This window comes from Antedon bifida, chromosome 6, assembly GCF_963402885.1.
Source record: "Antedon bifida chromosome 6, ecAntBifi1.1, whole genome shotgun sequence".
Lineage (NCBI taxonomy): Eukaryota > Metazoa > Echinodermata > Crinoidea > Comatulida > Antedonidae > Antedon > Antedon bifida.
The window spans coordinates 14572344-14590539 of record NC_136231.1 but is presented as its reverse complement, the minus strand read 5'-3'; the positions used below and the strand labels follow the sequence as shown (position 1 = coordinate 14590539).

At 31.7% G+C, this 18196-nt stretch overlaps 2 protein-coding genes across 6 annotated transcripts in view; one reads left to right on the top strand and one right to left on the bottom strand.

Moving 5' to 3' along the window:
* The window catches only part of LOC144845414 (uncharacterized), a 46662-nt gene that overhangs the window by 5612 nt on the left and 22854 nt on the right, over positions 1-18196 (top strand). For 4 of the 5 annotated variants that reach the window (XM_078702724.1, XM_078702726.1, XM_078702723.1 and 1 more), the window contains exons 1-2: positions 5195-5441; positions 14743-15650. In XM_078702724.1, coding sequence (XP_078558850.1) covers positions 5216-5441; positions 14743-15650 — 1134 coding nt within the window. In that variant the 5' untranslated portion in view covers positions 5195-5215. Of the gene's footprint in view, positions 1-1367; positions 1482-5194; positions 5442-14742; positions 15651-18196 lie in introns of those variants that run through there. The other variant, XM_078702725.1, reaches the window with a different exon arrangement.
* LOC144845435 (choline transporter-like protein 1) overlaps positions 1-18196 on the bottom strand; it is a 135488-nt gene that overhangs the window by 103802 nt on the left and 13490 nt on the right. The window lies entirely within an intron of this gene.

The window sequence follows — 18196 nt, the reverse complement described above, 5'->3', positions numbered from 1 at the left end:
AGCAAAAACTATTGATAATGTATGAATGTGTATTTGAATATCGTAGCACTAATTTCTCTGTCAGGAAACTGTCTATTACAGCTTATAATCAACTCTTCCTCAACCCACCTAGACCTTTCATGTGTACTCAACTCAACTCTGTCTATGAGTAAAAATTAACATTTTTTTATGGATATTTTTTTTCAAAATTCTATATTGTAAATACTTCACTTTTTATTTTACTTCTATAGTGCATGATACGAGTGTCTCTATGCTCTTGTGGGAAATTATATAATTAATAAGTTATTAAATAATAAATAAAACAAAAAACATTCAAAGTATATTGTAAAATAATGGAATTATTTAGGAGTACTCAAGTTATGACATTTTTTCCTCCAGTATTGAATGCTATCAGTGTATTTATAATATTATTATAATAATAATTCATTTGCTGACTTAATTTTCTATGTTCCTGGCTTCTAATATTTCTTACAAAAAACCTGCTCGACGTTTAGACCAGTTATAATTATTGTTCTTTTTTATTGATATTCTATTTAATAATTTAAGAAATAATGATTTGGTACTGTACATATTTCCGTGGATGCCTATTCCGTGGAGGCGGTTACTCCCTAAGGTCGTAAGTGACCCACATACCCCAAAATTCCAGTAAACACAATTTCTAATTTCCCAGCCGCTGACAAACATTTCTTTATATATTCACACACCTTGAGGAAGGATAGTTTTGAACATTATTTTGATAGTAATAGGCCTATACAGTGCCTTTTGTACATTTGGACAGCAGAAAACATTGTTTATTGAACAAGTCTTACAGACTACTGTCTGCATACATCTCATAGACGCTCTTCTCCCAGACATGCTTTGGGGTTTGCGAATACCCAGTCTGAGTTTACAAATACACATTTGTTCAGCCTTAGTAAACTATAAGTTTCCGCATGGTAGCTGTTTCTCTTGAATATAACTAAAGGAGCGGCGCGAAAAATAACATAATAACATTTGAGTCTTGAGTAATTTACATATTTATGAGACATTTTATAGTTTTGCAAATTTGAATTTCAAATCAAAATATTAATGCGATTAATTGTATTCGCACTCAGTGATTTGGGAACCGGTAATTAATATTTATTGATATTTTCCAGAGACACTCTTCTAGTCTACACGTCTACAAAAATTGTATTTCTACTATTGGAAAGAATCTGATAAAATGAAAATATTAAAGTGTTTGTATTAAGATCATACGATAGAAATATTTTACATTATTGCTTGTTACTATGGCAACTATTAATTAGTATCCTCTACAAGAATGATATTAGAAATGTTATAAATATAATGATTGCCATTTTAATGATTATTTATTTTTATTTTGACAGCACATTTCTGGATTTTACGATGTTTAGCATTATTATTCCGTGAGGTTTTTTAGATATCAAAGGAAGATAAAAAGAGCAACATGGAAGTTTGGGGTGCCAGCAATAACCACAAAGGTATTAGTATATAATAATTTATTTATTGGGTGAGGTGATAATATTTTTTAAATTTTAATTTTTTGTTTGTATTTTAAAGTGGTACAATTGACATTCAATTAATATGTTGTGCCTGTTACTGAATGTCATTATTTAATTTTCAATATAATTTTGTAGTTTATATGTTCTCTTTTATTATGACATACTGAAAGGCCTCTTGGAAGAGCAGTGTTTGTCAAGGCTACCCTACTGGAGAAAAAATGAAACATGTATTGTAGAAAATGTATTTTATATAATGTATGTTTGAAAGGTTGAGCATTTCATGATCACCTAACCCAGTGATAGTGAACATTGTTTTAAAAAAATATACAAAATTTACAGTTTACAGTAAAAGTTTGTACATTATATATAAATAGTACAGTAGAGTATGTATTGGTACACATTATAGACGTGCACATTGATACAATAATTAAGGTAAGTTTTAATTATTGTACATCAATTGAAATTATTGATTTATATTAGTGAATGACGTCAAAGAGTCCATTTCACTTTTTTCTAAGTTCATCTGTTGGCGGCTTTTGATTTTCTGATTCAATGAGTCAATTTTTTACTTCATTGTCTTAAAAATTATCTTCCTGTGGTTAGGATGTATTTTTACTATAATTTTTAGTTTGTGAGAAAATGAAAAGTGCCCTTGTAACTTGACCAGATTCTTTGAAAGCATTTTAATGGCTTATCCTAATTTGGATTATAATTTTATCAAAGTAGTTTGCAGTCATTGTTTTAAATTATTTCCTCTGGTTTTACAAACTGCGTAGTGGAGCTGTCGTATGGTGGCTACTTGTATTCCAATCTCTACAGTAGGTCCAGGTTTCAATCCTGTCCTACAGTAGTACCAGGGTTGTTACTCACACCTCTTACAGTTCCATGCCCTAAGCCTCAAAGCTACTTAGGGTGCAAATGTAATCGGTAATTGCCTTTTTAGAAGTGGTGCCTCTATTGCAATTTGGTGAAAGACGGAAAACTTGACATTCACTACATACTAGTAGAAAAAATACTTTTTTTGTTAATTATTTCATTCTGTGTGACTACTGGATGTACTTATTATTAGTTAATAGTTTTAGTATCTAAAGAATATTGATTGAACATTTGTTAAAACTAGCTTGTTTAATCCAAAAATTCAGACTTATATAAATATATCCATCAGTACACAAAACCTTTAATGTGTATGACTCATGGCATGTCTTTCTGATTCTGAGATGGTATCTCTAAATGTTTTCCTCTTTACCAATGTTCTGAACTTCCTTAGATCAGAAAAAAAGAGCTTTTAAAAAATGTTTTAGGATAAAGGCTTTGTGGACATATATACTGTAATATTATCATAGGCAGCTGAGATTTACCTATGGCTGGGTTTGTTCCACCTTTTCAAAAGGTAAAAAGGAACTTTTAGGTAACGTTTTCAAGGGAGGACCCTCACATACTTCAGGTTCTGTACCACCCCTTCCAATATTCCAGATCCACCTCTTATAATCTGTAACTTTGTTATTTACAGTACAGTAATTTGTATGTCCTTTTGTTCTGACCCTCCAATAAAGTAATTTGAACCAAAGACAAAATGTACAGTACGGTCACTATCATGGTCCAATGCTAAATCATTCTCGGAGTAATAAAGTTTAATGAAAAAGTAAAAGAATTAAATTAGTAGGAATTATCTTCTAACAGTTGAACAGTTCTCCCGAAGCAGGTTTTGCCAACAAGATTTGCCGAGCTAAATTGGCTCCAATCTGTATTAAAAATGGTGGTGTAAGAAAATTATACATATAAAAACACTTATCTAGTAGTGGTAGGTTAGGCCTAGCCATTACAAACACAAAGACCAATCAAAGGCTATATTTTGTCGGATAGACAAACTACAATATTATTTGACTTTTTTAGTTACATCTACTGTATATCAATAATTCGGTACTTTGCCGGAATTAATTTCTATAATGTGAGAACAACGGGAATTATATGTTATATTTACATTTCTTTATATTCAATTTAATTGGACTGGCATATAGCCAATGTGGTCGCAATGTGCTGCTGTGTGAAGTGAACAATAAAATACTTATAGTCCGTCTGAGTAGCGTCCGTTTCTCAGTTATTAGTTTGCTTGATAATGTTGTACTCTATTCTTATTTCTATTTCTTAATATTCCTTTTGATTTTGACAAGTTTAAAATCATGCTCAATGTGAAGCACTGTTTTGTTCTGACCAATAATCCATAATGACCCCCTTCAATTATATTTCCTATTAGAGACATTTTCCGTAGTAAAAAACAAAATAGATAGCTAGTCCTGAATTAATTCTAAACACTAAAAATGTTTTGTATTATAATTTACCAAATTTATGAACCACCCCCCACCAAATTGGAGCTAAAGACCAAAACCCAAGTCCCAATGTGTATTTGATTAAACCATGCTGTTAATACTTCTTTCACATTCAAGGAATTTATTTATTAACAGTCAAGGGGCATTGCCCAAATATAATATATATACATAATTATTTCTTCTTTCAAAAGAAATGTAGACATATTTTCCTAACTTATAAACAAAGTTTGTGTTAGAAAAGTAATAAACATAGCTTGTTAATAGAAACGTAAACATGAAAACATTTTCTATTTAAAATTATTATAAAATGTACTGCAAAATAGTACTCATACAGTGATGATAATATTGTTAAATAAATAATCTTTAAACTGTTAAAAAAGATCACCAATCACAATAATCTATTTGATTTGAGTAAGAATATTCAATCTTACAACAGAAACAAAAAAGATAGACTCAAAGTTCAAACTTTGAAAACACTTTGTGATTGGTACAAGTTGTAAGCTGCTACGTCTGTACTTATTTATATCATGGCCCAAAGGGAAACGCTGCTGAGGATAGTTTCTTCACTGCAAGGTTACGTTCAGTCAGAACATAGATGGCGTCTAAGGAAGAGACTTAACTAAGAACCGAGACATTGCGTCTAAGTTTGTGTCAGGTTTAAAGTTTTTGACATATCTGAGATGGCGTGGGATATAGGTAGTCGAATGCTAGGTTTGTAGTTATTATTTATCATTTTACCTAGCTTTTTTCCTCTTTTATGCAATAAACAAGTTGCAAAAAAGGTATGGAAGTTGTAGAACGTTTTAGATTTATAGTTTAAAATGATGTAGCTTTTGTGCCAATGTGATTGGTTAATTGTTATTTTATGTTTTCTTTATGCTTATTCTTATGCTGTTGTTTAGAATAGAACAAACAGCAATTATTAGATAAACTTTCCTAATGGTAACTTGGGATGTTGTTAAAAATCTCAGAATGGATGATATAGTTTGACCCTATGTCAAGTTTCTTTTTGAATTTATTGTATCTTGTTTTTATGTCAACGACTCCTTCTGAAACAAGTTTATAAGCTTAAGAGTCATCTTTTTCTATTTACAATTTATATTAGGACATTTTAGGTTGTTTTTGTGGAAGATGCTACTGTTAATTTTCCTGGTGAAGCTAGTGTTTTCTTTTTTCATTTTGTATATGGATGTACTATCATAAATGAAATGAATGAATTAAAGAATTACTTCTTTTTTTCATTGTTTATATAGAATAAATATTACATTATAAATATTATATTGGTTTGCCACCACATGTGTTTGTTCCCAACATTGTTTCACCGGGAAAATCTTTTTGTTCAATCAATCAATAATTGTCTCTGACTCAGTTACAAAATAATAACATATGACATTAATTTCTTGTTTTTTGTTCTCAAAATTCAAATGTATTTGCTCAGCCTATATCAAGAAAAAGACAAGTTTTGAGAGAATGCCAGACTGGCAGACGAACATCATAGAAGAAACAAACTACACTAGAGAAGGATGTTTTGATGACAATTTCAGCGAGTTGTCGGAGATGGAGGTGATATTTAAATCAGGCTTAACTGACCAAGAATTCAAAACTGTTTCAGGTTGGTTTACAAAATATTACAAATAAAATATGTCATAATCTCACATGTTCATGTTTAAATTCATGTGTTTTCTATAAGAAGCACATTAAGGATTATAATTGCCAGGGCATGTTTTGGATCCAACTGAATAAAAAAATGCATCTTTTTAAAAACATTACTCAAAAAAATAAAAACATATATTCCATTTTTCTATTATAAAATCTTTTTAAAATATATTTACCATACAGTACATTCCATTTTTCTATTATATAAAATATGTTTATTATTTTGTATTTAAAATACATTAAATTTATGAAATAAACAACAAATAAAACAAACATTAAATAGAATATCATTAGTCGCTAGCTACCAGGAAAGCATAAAAGTAGCCATGCTACAGTCAGTCACCAATTGTGTACATACATCCAATTTAATCTACATCTACATAATCAAACATCTAATACTAGGTTACAGGTTATATTCGTTTTTAAAAACAATCATAACATTAACAATTTAATACTGAAATGCTGAACTTGTAGCCCTTTGTATAGTAGTACTACTAGGCTACTGTATGCTGAAATATAATGTTTTTTATTTGCAAGAGTATAGTAATTCTCCAGCATGTGAATCATGCATTATTCAATTTCTGATTCTTGCTTTATATGGTTTTAAAAGGATCGGAGTACCAAGTACCCACTTATTTTTTATCATTGAATCAGGAACTGGTATATATTCTATTAGTTCTTTAGACTACGTGTGCTTCCCTTTCACATTTCTATTTGATGTATAACAGACATTGGTAGATGGTACTGCCATTTTACTTTGTGTGACTATGATGACAGCAAAATGAGCTGACTGACTGGGACACTTTAGACAGGACAAATCAAGCTGATAGTCTGCTACAATATTTTGTTTTTTTGTTACCAAGTTGATCAAAAGATTATATTAAAGGGTGTTATTGTCAGTTATGTAAAAACATAAACAAATACAGGTACTATGCAAAAGGTATAACAGATTAAAGTGCTGCACTATATTCTACAAATTGTAGGCCTTTTCCCCACCACCCCTTTCCTCTCTCACCCTTTTTCAAAATCTTGACTGACTTAAATACATTTAAATAGGAAAATACAAATTTTAAAGATGTACACAATTTTAAAAAAATGTATCAAGCTTTAGGCTTTATGTATAGTATTATAAAAAATGTAAACAATCGTGACAGAAATTAATATTAAGTTTTTCCAAATTATCCTAGAATTCCTAAATTTGTATTATATTAATTCAGATTTCAGATTAAATTTTATTTGCCAATTTCAAATGGAAATAGTATGAGTACATTTTCAACATTAACTTCTAAAATGTATATTAATAAAATTATTACTATATAAAAAATATTTAAACATATTATAATTTCATTTATAATAGCATTTCTACCATTTATTATTTAAAAAGCATATTTTCAGTTTATGCACAACAAATTGTGAAAGTTTTACAGCCACAAAAATGTTGAATATGTTTTTTTTTAAATTGTGTAAATGTCTGATAACATTGAATCAACATTAATCTTTAGATCTTTACCTTGTATAGGTCTAAATTAAATTGATTTTAATTAAACCTTGATTGATAAAGGACAGGATATGAAGACTACACTATAAACATACTTCCTATTAATCTTATTGGTCATTTGTAGTAATTGGTTAAGTAATGCCTCTACAATTTAACTAATCATTGTGAATCATGCAAGCAATGAGCTAGAATGATATTCTGTTCTGTCAAATAATTAATTTCCACGTTTGTTTAATGACCGATTGTTAAATTGTTAATCAATTGTTCCATTTTAAAGCACCATCATTGTTCATAGCGCTGTCAAAAAGTAAGATCAGAAAAAGTGAGTTTTTAGAAGTGAACTCAAATTGTCCAAAGATGTCAGTTTCCAAATAATGTAAAGGCAGATTGTTCCAAAGCCAGTTTCAATGAAATGTTGATATTTTTAATTATTGTATTTATTTTTTTGTTACTTTTTCTGTATTTTGTGTTTTATTTAATTAGTTATCCGCACTTGGCTCTTTCTTTCTCTATTCATCTTTATTTCTGTCATTTTTGTGTCTCGCGCATCTCTAAAACGTGAAAACATAACATTTCATCAAGATATGGACATTTACAGTATGTGTTTTATTTTTGCATGACATCAGAGTTGCGCAACATGACTTACACGCAATTTTAAGAATTTTTTTGATTGATCATAGAATAAAAACCAAACTTTATTTTTTATTGACACTTGGTAAAAATTTAATTCATATCAATGGCAAACTTTCTGTGGATAAAAAATGGCGTGTTGTACACAAAGTTACGTGCGTACGCGCATTTAAAATTTCAAAATGCGCAAAATTAATTTATAATCAACTTTCTACGCGAATCATGACATTTTACGCATGTCAAAAATTCCCACGCACACACCTTTTTATGCACGGAATGTATAATATTTTTTTACTTGAATTATATTTTTCCAGCCTTTTCTAGTAATTTGAAATAATTAATAAGACCATTTCCACTTTCAAGCACGCCACAAACACGTTGAATTAGACAATTTGCAACGCATGTTGAAAAAGTTGTCAAAATCACAAAATATTGTCAAAATAATGCCTATTTCGAATTGTTTAAAAGTTTGTCATGGGTGTTCTTTTTCTCCATGCAAACTATAGAACTTGACAGTGAAATTATTTTGGTTAATTTTTGGCCAAGGATTACCAATAATAAATTATCACTTTCCTATGAGATAGGGCCTACCAGTTCACTGGGGTAACCCACTACTCATCTTGAATAATGAACTGGGTTCTTTAAAGTGCGCACGGACAAACTGTGTGTGGACCTACGGTTTATAATCCTTATCGGAGAAGACTTGTTGTACCACTAGAACTAGGAGTGAGTCGGCCTTGAACCTATGCCGATATTCTAGGTATGGTAAACAGCGCCCCTGCCTTAACCTTCTCGCCTATTTGACTCGCTCTCAGTTTTTCTATCCACATCTTTTGTCAATAAACATCAATTCACATATCTTTCTTTTGATTTTACATTGCTGTTATTGTTGCTGTTATGTCTTTCCAAAACAGTTAAAGACACTAGACCTGCAATTTTTGACGTTTTGTAAAAATAATGCATATATTTCACATTTTTAACTGTTCAAAGACGGAAAAAATTATTGCAATAGGTCCATATGGTATTTATTTTTACATAAAATATAGTGTGTGACCTTAAATTAGGTCAAAAAAATGTAGGTCTAGTGTCTTTAATGTTTTTCATTAAAACTACTGTATTCAATCTATTTTTTAAGCAAACAAAAAACAGGTCATCATCAAAAAGCTCAAATTATTCATGATTAATAAAAATACAAAAATATCATCATTCTACAATGTACATATTATATTTCTTGTAAACATTACATTTTATTTTCCAAGTATACTGTTAACTAGAGAAGTGTAGTAGGTGTCAGAAAGTTAAGGATGGGTGAGGGAAAAAAAAGGCATTATGGGTTTTGGGTTGGTACACTGTTGAAATTAGTAGACTTTGAAGATGGGTGTAAGTGCCCAGCCCAATTGCATCATTGACTTTCGTACATTATTCACTCATCGCTGACCTTATATACCTATAAAGTTCACTATTGTCTAACCATGGAGTATACATCTGTGGTCTAACATTCATCATGTCTTGCAGACTATTACAGTTGCTGTTGAACAGCAAAGAGGAACTGGCCAGCCTGCTATAGTAAGCCCATCAATTACAACACATTAATTTATCACACATATCACATTGCACTAAAATAAATTGTTTGTTCAAAATGATTTGCATTGCTTATATTTCGTTCCCTACAGCTGTTTTTATTTGTACAATATTTGCATTTGGAAATAGAATCAATGACTTTAAAGGTCAACAAATTTAAATTATTTTCTTTTCTGTTTTTTTTTTATTTGTTTGTTTCATTTTTATTTTATCATAAAATATTCAATCTGTAATTGATTATTCCTTTCATCAATAAATAAACTATTGTAGTTTATTTAGTTTGATTTTTACTAATGAATGTCAAATATTTAGAAATCTAGTAAGCTTTTTCCTCTTTATGATTAAAAACACATCTTGAAGAAGGATGTACTGTAATAGGTTATTTCTTTTTACATAGAAATACTAATAAAAACAACATCATAGCTAAACTACAACCATGGCATTTATCAGTCTTTTTGCTGACGTCAAGATAGTAATAAAGAAATGCTTTAACTGAAAAACAGAGGTTGTTATCAAACTATTAACTATATGAATTGGACTTTATCATTAAGCTTTAAGAAAAAAAAATATGTAACAATATTTGCTTAGGTTATTGTTTGAAATATCCGATGCCAGGCCCCGGGACATTTGATTACTGATTGTGAGATCGTGAGTTAGAATCCAACTCTCGCCGCATTGCTTTACTTATGTTTGCCTGTCTCCACCCAGGTATATAAATTAAAATAAATTGTGTGGGAAAAAAATAACCAGGGTATAATGTGCTTTAGAAGCATTGTGCAAAAAGCGCTATATAAGAATGAATATTATTTATTATTAATACTTTTAATGCTGTTTAGATGAAGAAGCCTCTACAGTTATTAATAATCTTTACTTGAAAAAAATTATGCAAATTAGGTTTATAATTATGTTTTATTTAAAGTTATATTGTATGTTAATACTTATCGGATTCAGAGATAGATTAAAATTGAGGCGTGGATGGATTCATCTCGCTTCTTGTACATTTCAGACAATATTTATTGGCAAACCTGTCATGTGATTGTCTTGCGCTGATAAACTTTAGCAAATAGAGCTTTAACTCACATAAAACCAGTTGATTATTCAATTATGATTTATTTCCGATGTTTTAAATGTTTTATGCAAGTCAGAGCGTGTTGATGATGTTTACTGTTTTTTGCTCTTAAATGTTATTGTTTTTTAAGGCAAGGGTATCAATATTAATGATGGTAGCTAAAGTGAGATATACAATGTGTTGCAAAACAAATACCATGCAATTATATGCAATTTGTTTTCGTTTATCTGTTGTTAACATGTCAGCAGACGTTTTCTTGTTTGAGGTTATCATTTAAATATGTGATCTAAATGTGGTGTTAAAATGGAATAGAGGCACTCAAACTCTGGAATAAAATCTTATGAATACCTATGCGAAACCTAGATTGTACAGTATTCTAAATCATTAAATTGTTTGTCTACTAGAAAACAAAAAGGTAAACAAATAAAATCATGACAACTATTAAGAAAAGCACTCAGAAACTGAGTGAAGTACTTTGCGAAATATTGCCACAGAGGGTGGATGTTGATATAGTTCGACCCATTAGAAGAATACAAATTGTTCTTTTTTTTAATTTCTGAAGTTATTAATGAACCAATTTTCTTGAATTTCAATAGACTTGTTCCTAACTTCAGATTTGATTTATTAAGTCATTCATACTGTAGGCGCATCATGCTACAAACAAACAAAGCAAGTACTATACTTGGCAGATAGTATCCCCATTTTCCACTTTTTGTGGGAAAAAAATTAGAAACAAGTGTTTCTCAACTGATTTGTGTCATATGGGGAAAGCCGCCATTTTGGATCATGTATGGAAATAATTTTGGTAGCAAAGTGTATGTTTTGAGGGTCAAGGAATCTAAATACAGCATTTTGAAGTTCACCCAATGGCCGCCATCCCCCCCCCCCCTTTTTTTTTTCAAAATGGCTGCCTTAAAATATAGATTTGTGCTCATATCTCAGCTTCTACAGCATGTTTAGATATGATTTTGGTGGCAAAATGTAGATTTTGATGGTTAAGGAATCCAAATACAGCATTAATTTGAAGTTCACCCAATGGCTGCCATTTTGAAAATCAAAATGGCTGCCATCAAATTTACAGATTTTTCCTCATATCTCAGCTTCTACATCATATGAACGTGATTTTGGTGGCAAAGTATATGTTTTGAAGGTCAAGGAATCAAAATACAGTATTTTAAAGTTCACCTGATGGCTGCCATAAAATTTACAGATTTGTCCTCATACCTCAGCGTCTACATCGTGTATGGAAGTGATTTTGGTGGTCAAGAAATCTAAATACAGCTTTTTGAAGCACTCGCCATCATTTTGATTGTCAAATTGGCCACCATAGGCTACAGAAACGGGCGTGTAGGATGCTCCTTGGACAGGGTTATAATTCTTATACCACTGCCCTTGAGATGATCGAGATGAGCAGCTAGATATACATTTTTCATATTACATCATATCCATACATGATGTAGAAGCTGATATATGAGCAAAAATCTGTATTTTATGGCAGCCATTTTAAAAATCCAAAATGGCAGCTTTCCTCAGGCAAGATAAGCTGGAACTTTTTTTTTTTGGTGGATAGAAACACTTGTTTCTAATTTTTTTCCAGATTGGCCATTTTTAAACTTATACTGTAATAGGGATACTAAGAATTCCATTTTGCCAAGTAATAAAAGGCAGGCAGTGGCATTTGTAAGAAGAAAAAAAATGAATTTTAAATGGATAAATGAATGGATAAAAGAAGTCTATTATATCGATGGTCCTTGCAGATGATTAGTTGGTGTCACATTGATTTATTGAATTTAGTGAGGTGAGAGGATCTCCACAACCTTGTTACAAATTAGTTGTTTAATTGATCAGATATATCGCGTCTACTTAACCAACCCATGCATTTCAATGTGACAAAATATTGATGATGTATGTATATAATATTGTGATAGGATGCATAGAATTTGACTCATTCATTAGTGAGTAATTGTCGCTAAGCTGTAGATCGAACAATAACTCAGGTAGTACTCATCAATTTAATCTTGGATAAAAAATGTTATCTTATCTGTAAGTTTCATTCTTAATATCTTTGAAAATAAAGTGGAAATTAGGACATTTTAATTATTTGGGGTAGCTCCTATATTTCATATTTCAATCATTATTTAAAAGAAATATCTCTCCTAAAAAATAGTAATATTGTGGTTTTTAGCCTATGCCCAAATAGATTGTATGAACATTATTCCTTATTTGAGGTGGCTAATGTCCCAGGTGGGCTTGTACCTGAGTTCTAAGTATAATTTGATGAAAAAGGTGTTTGTATTATTAACAAAATCCGTACCTTATGTGTTGTTGGGAACATAGTGGAAGTAAAAAGATTGCTGTACTGTAGTTGTTGTACTGTTCTTCATATTGATTAGATTATGTTGAATTAGGTAGATTTCCGTATAAGTCTTCTTGGGGGTGTACAATCATTCCTACTCATAACTAGCAGTTGCAGTTCACTTCTAGTTGTGACATATTATGAAGTAAAATACTGCACTTAATAAAAAAGGATGTCAACACAAACATTAATAAAATAAAAACATTTCAGACAACTGTTAAAAAAAGATTTTCTTTTTGGTGGGTTCCTTTTCTGCTGTGAAAAAATAACCGATTATTAACTGTAAATAAATTACCTCCAATTTCTTGGCAGCAGAAACAGGTTAAATGGTGATCAAAATTCAACGGTTGAAAACATCGCCGTGTAACTTTTAGCTGTATAGTAATTCAAAACAACAATTATTTGAGTGACCAACATTGACCTTGGGTCAACTACTGGGGGAAGATCCAGCATTATAGATTAAGGGCTAAGTATTTCATAAACCATGTTTATCTCCCCACCCCCCTACCCCCCTGCCTAAATCTGCGCCTGACTACTGTAGGCCTACCATCTTGAACGTTTGATGTAATATTACAGTTTTTTGTTGATGATCGCCCAATGATTTACCAAATTTTGTAGGTGCAGATATTTAGCAGAAATGCGTCTGAGCGTAAAAATGTTTCAAATAAATTGTTATTCAGCATAATGCAGCCTTTTGAGAGGAGTTGTGGCTTGGTGGTTATGATGCTTGGCTACCACTCCCAGGGTTTTTTCTAATGACAAAATTACAGCTCCACTCCCAAAGACTTGTAATAAGACTTTGTTTATGTAGAGCATCTTGTGTATATGTTTGTCTTGTGAACCCTAATGATCAGCAATTGCTGGATGGATCACCCTCATTAAATATGGTAAAAAAAAAAATAAATAAATAAACAGGCCCATAGTTCTGAAAAACAGATACAATTTGTATGTCATAAAAGCTATATAAAAAAAAATCTAAAATTTGCTTTGTCAGTGCCTGAGGTCTCAAATATCTTGTTTATGGTTGTTTTTTTTTTCAAATACTCTACTGGACTGGAATGCCTTTCATTACTTGGCAAAATTATAAATAAAATTTTGCCAAGTATAGTAGTTGCTTTGTTTGTATGTATGTTTGTTTGTTAGTTAGCACGATAGCGCATACAATTTTCAAGTTATCATTCTGAATTTGTCGGTGTAGATAGATATATACTTTGCCTATACTTGTCCAAAAAACTTCATTTTTGGACAAGAGGCAAGGGTAATAATTTGTGAATTATAATTTTAAAACATAAATTGATTTAATGTACCAGCTTTTTAATACGAGTAGTTTTAATAAACCTATTTCTTTTAAAATCCACCTGCTTGTTTTTCGTGTTGCTATTCCATTGCATGCTAGTCAAACACATGTGTTATTTTTTTATTTCATTTTGTGCATAGGTAGGCCTATATACTTACTGTCAGAACATACCTATTGATTACATTATTAACTATTTATTTCCTTTATTATTGATATCATATTGATTTTAATGCTTAACATACAATGTGTTGTTACATACTGTACTTTATTCAAAATTATGTAAACCATAATTATTCATTGCTGTATAGCGCCATCAGCAATGTAGATCTGTTTAGAGGACCTAGTGACGATTAGTATGAGATCATCACATTATACTTAGTCACATTCAATATGTTTTTCACTTTATTTGTCCCTATTTCCTTGTACATAAAGTATAATATAATTCATAATTAATACCAGTTGAATTTATATGAAATTTCGTAGAACTTAATATGTTCTTTGTCAATCAATAATTAATCACATTTTAAATATTAAATTTTTCTGTGTAAATGACAATCATTAGAAAACCTGCAATATAAAAGGATGAGTTAAATGGTGAGAATATTGTCATTTGAAAGATTGACTGTTCTATTTAACAAGGCAGAGTTAAGTTTAGTAGGACAGTCAGGCTTTTAACAAACAAAAATGTTCTCACCATTCAACCATACAAATCATACTATTTTAAAGTGAACTTTTATTAAAATAATCTTATTTATTTTGAGCATTATACAGCAACTGTGAGTTTCTTATTTTGCACTCAAATATATATATTTTTAAAATATTTCAGTGACAGCAGAAGAGGATGATATATGGTCGTCTGTTGGTCTGTCTCCAGATCGCATGTTTGGTAAAAAGAAATTGAACAAACAAGAAATAGACAATGAAAGAGATTATGTGAATATTCCAGTTGCTAAAAAGAATTCAAAGTGCAATAAAACAAGTTTGTCAGAAACTGATATAAATTATGAAAATGACGACCTTAAACTTCCACCCGCTATTCCAAGGAGACAAAAGAGACGATCAAAAGTAGATAATGATCGTCATATTTATGAAGAGATACCGTTCGAAGATGATGATTACGAATACACCGATGTCTCAGACAAATTTGGTAACTCAACTGAAATAGCAAGTGACGACGATAATGATGATGTTTATGAACTTTACGGTTTTGAGGAAGAAACTAGTAAAGAGAACTGTAAGTCTGTAATTTCAGAAGATGTTGAATGTTTATATGCTGTTGTCAATAAACGTGCAAAAACATGTTTGAACAGTACAGATAAACAATCAACCAATCAAAATAAGGTGACCAATGAGAATTCTGAAAATGCTTTTCTAACAGCTAACCGAAATTCGTGCAATAATATTGAATATAGTGTACATCTTTTTAATGATCTTTCATCACCATCTAACGAAATGGACAAAAAGGATAATTATGTTGCAGAAAAAGAAAATTATGAGGAAAATTTATATGATTTAATACCAAACGATTTTATTGAAAATTTAAAACAAGAAGCACATAATTTAGACGGGAACAATCAAAAGGAATCGCCAAAAAGTAATAAAAGTGTTGTGTTGCCTGGAGCTAGCTGTAGGGGTGGGTCTGTCAAGAAGCCCAAGAAAGCTCACTCTGAGGGTAAACATTTTAGTCGTGGAGGATCTACTACAAGAAACAAGTTGTCGGTATGGTATATTGAGGTGAGTTATTGATTTAACCAAATTATTATTTTTTGGTTTATACGAAAATATCCAGCTTGTCTCTGTTTATTTCCATTTTTCTTTCCCTCTCCCTATTTCCAATAATTTTAGACTTAGGTAATTTTAAACTTAGGGTAATTTTAGACTTAGGTAATTTTGGTTAACTGTTAAATGAACTTTGTGAAAAATTGTGAATCAGGCCCTCTATAAACTAAATCAATTTCCCCATTTATAACACAGGTAGTATGAAAATAAAGAGCTAGTCACAAATTATGTTGAACATCAATAAGTGTATTTGATTGGTTACTCACAAACACCTCTTCCTGTTCACATAAAAAGTGAGAAGTTTGAGTACTGTATCTAGATTTGTTGATTATCTGCTCAAAACAGCCCAGTCGCATATGCCTAATTATATCCATATCTTTTCAATTCAATTTTATTAGCTACCGATACCATCAATGGCAAATATCCACATAAACAGACAATACAATCTTTGCTATATTGTTCATATTGGTTATTACCAGAACAAATGCAAATTCTATATTAAATAGAAGGGCACTTCTAATATAATTCCCCATAAGATTTCTCCCGACTTTTTTTTATATATTGTTGTGTCTTAGTGCCGAGTATAATAGGCTAATTGCACTACAACCTTGTGAGGGTATATATGTAGTAGATATTAATTTACAGTAAAGAATTTAAACAAGCACACCATCTCACCTTTCTATGGTACCACCACCTGTGTACTGCTATATGACAATTGAATCATAATAGTTGAATGCTTTGTCTTCATCTCTTGCTACCTGCATATTATGTTTGTGATATGCAGAATATTCTTTTACACCTTGTCTAGCATTGATTTTTGTTATTAATTACACTTAATAATAGCTCATTTGCAGGTGCTTCGGTGCTATTGACACTTCTAACTATATTTAATTACAAGTTATTTATTCAATCATGGACCTATAATTTATAGGTCCGTGATTCAATTGACCATACAAATTGTAAGTATGGATTTATTTGTTCATATCACTCAGTAGTAAGGTGAAGCTGTGAAACAAAACAGGATATCAGTTTAAGTTTATGCATACATCCCTAAATTTGAATCATAGAATACTTAAGGTAAAACTTAAAGCATGTACGTTCATTCTATGCCTGTATGATTCATTGTAAATGTAAGACTGTAAGAACCCTTAAACAGACGTAGGACCGGCCCATCAAAGCGTCCTCAGAATAGAAGTGTCCCCTGAATAGAAGTGTCCCCTGAATAGAAGTGTCCCCTGAATAGAAGTGTCCTCAGATTAGAAGTGTCCCCTGAATAGAAGTGTCCCCAGAATAGAAGTGTCCTCAGAATAGAAGTGTCCCCTGAATAGAAGTGTCCCCTGAATAGAAGTGTCCCCTGAATAGAAGTGTCCTCTGAATAGAAGTGTCCTCTGAATAGAAGTGTCCCCTGAATAGAAGTGTCCCCTGAATAGAAGTGTCCTCTGAATAGAAGTGTCCTCAGAATAGAAGTGTCCCCTGAATAGAAGTGTCCTCAGAATAGAAGTGTCCCCTGAATAGAAGTGTCCCCTGAATAGAAGTGTCCTCTGAATAGAAGCGTCCCCTGAATAGAAGTGTCCCCTGAATAGAAGTGTCCTCAGAATAGAACTGTCCACAGAATAGAAATGTCCCCAGAATAGAAGTGTCCCCTGAATAGAAGTGTCCTCAGAATAGAAGTGTCCCCTGAATAGAACTGTCCCCAGAATAGAAGTGTCCCCTGAATAGAACTGTCCCCAGAATAGAAGTATCCCCTGAATAGAAGTGTCCCCTGAATAGAATTGTCCTCAGAATAGAAGTGTCCCCTGAATAGAACTGTCCCCAGAATAGAAGTGTCCCCTGAATAGAACTGTCCCCAGAATAGAAGTATCCCCTGAATAGAAGTGTCCCCTGAATAGAATTGTCCTCAGAATAGAAGTATCCCCTGAATAGAACTGTCCCCAGAATAGAAGTGTCCCCAGAATAGAAGTGTCCCCTGAATAGAAGTGTCCCCAGAATAGAAGTGTCCCCTGAATAGAAGTGTCCCCTGAATAGAAGTGTCCCCTGAATAGAAGTGTCCTCAGAATAGAAGTGTCCCCTGAATAGAAGTGTCCCCTGAATAGAAGTGTCCTCAGAATAGAAGTGTCCCCTGAATAGAAGTGTCCCCTGAATAGAAGTGTCTCCTGAATAGAAGTGTCACCTGAATAGAAGTGTCTTCAGAATAGAAGTGTCCCCTGAATAGAAGTGTCTCCTGGATAGAAGTGTCCCCAGAATAGAAGTTTCCCCGGAATAGAAGTGTCCCCTGAATAGAAGTGTCCCTTGAATAGAAGTGTCCTCAGAATAGAAGTGTCCCCTGAATTGAAATTGTCCTCAGAATAGAAGTATCCCCTGAATAGAACTGTCCCCAGAATAGAAGTGTCCCCAGAATAGAAGTGTCCCCTGAATGGAAGTTTCCTCAGAATAGAAGTGTCCCCTGAATAGAAGTGTCCACATAATTGAAGTGTCCTCAGAATAGAAGTGTCCTCAGAATA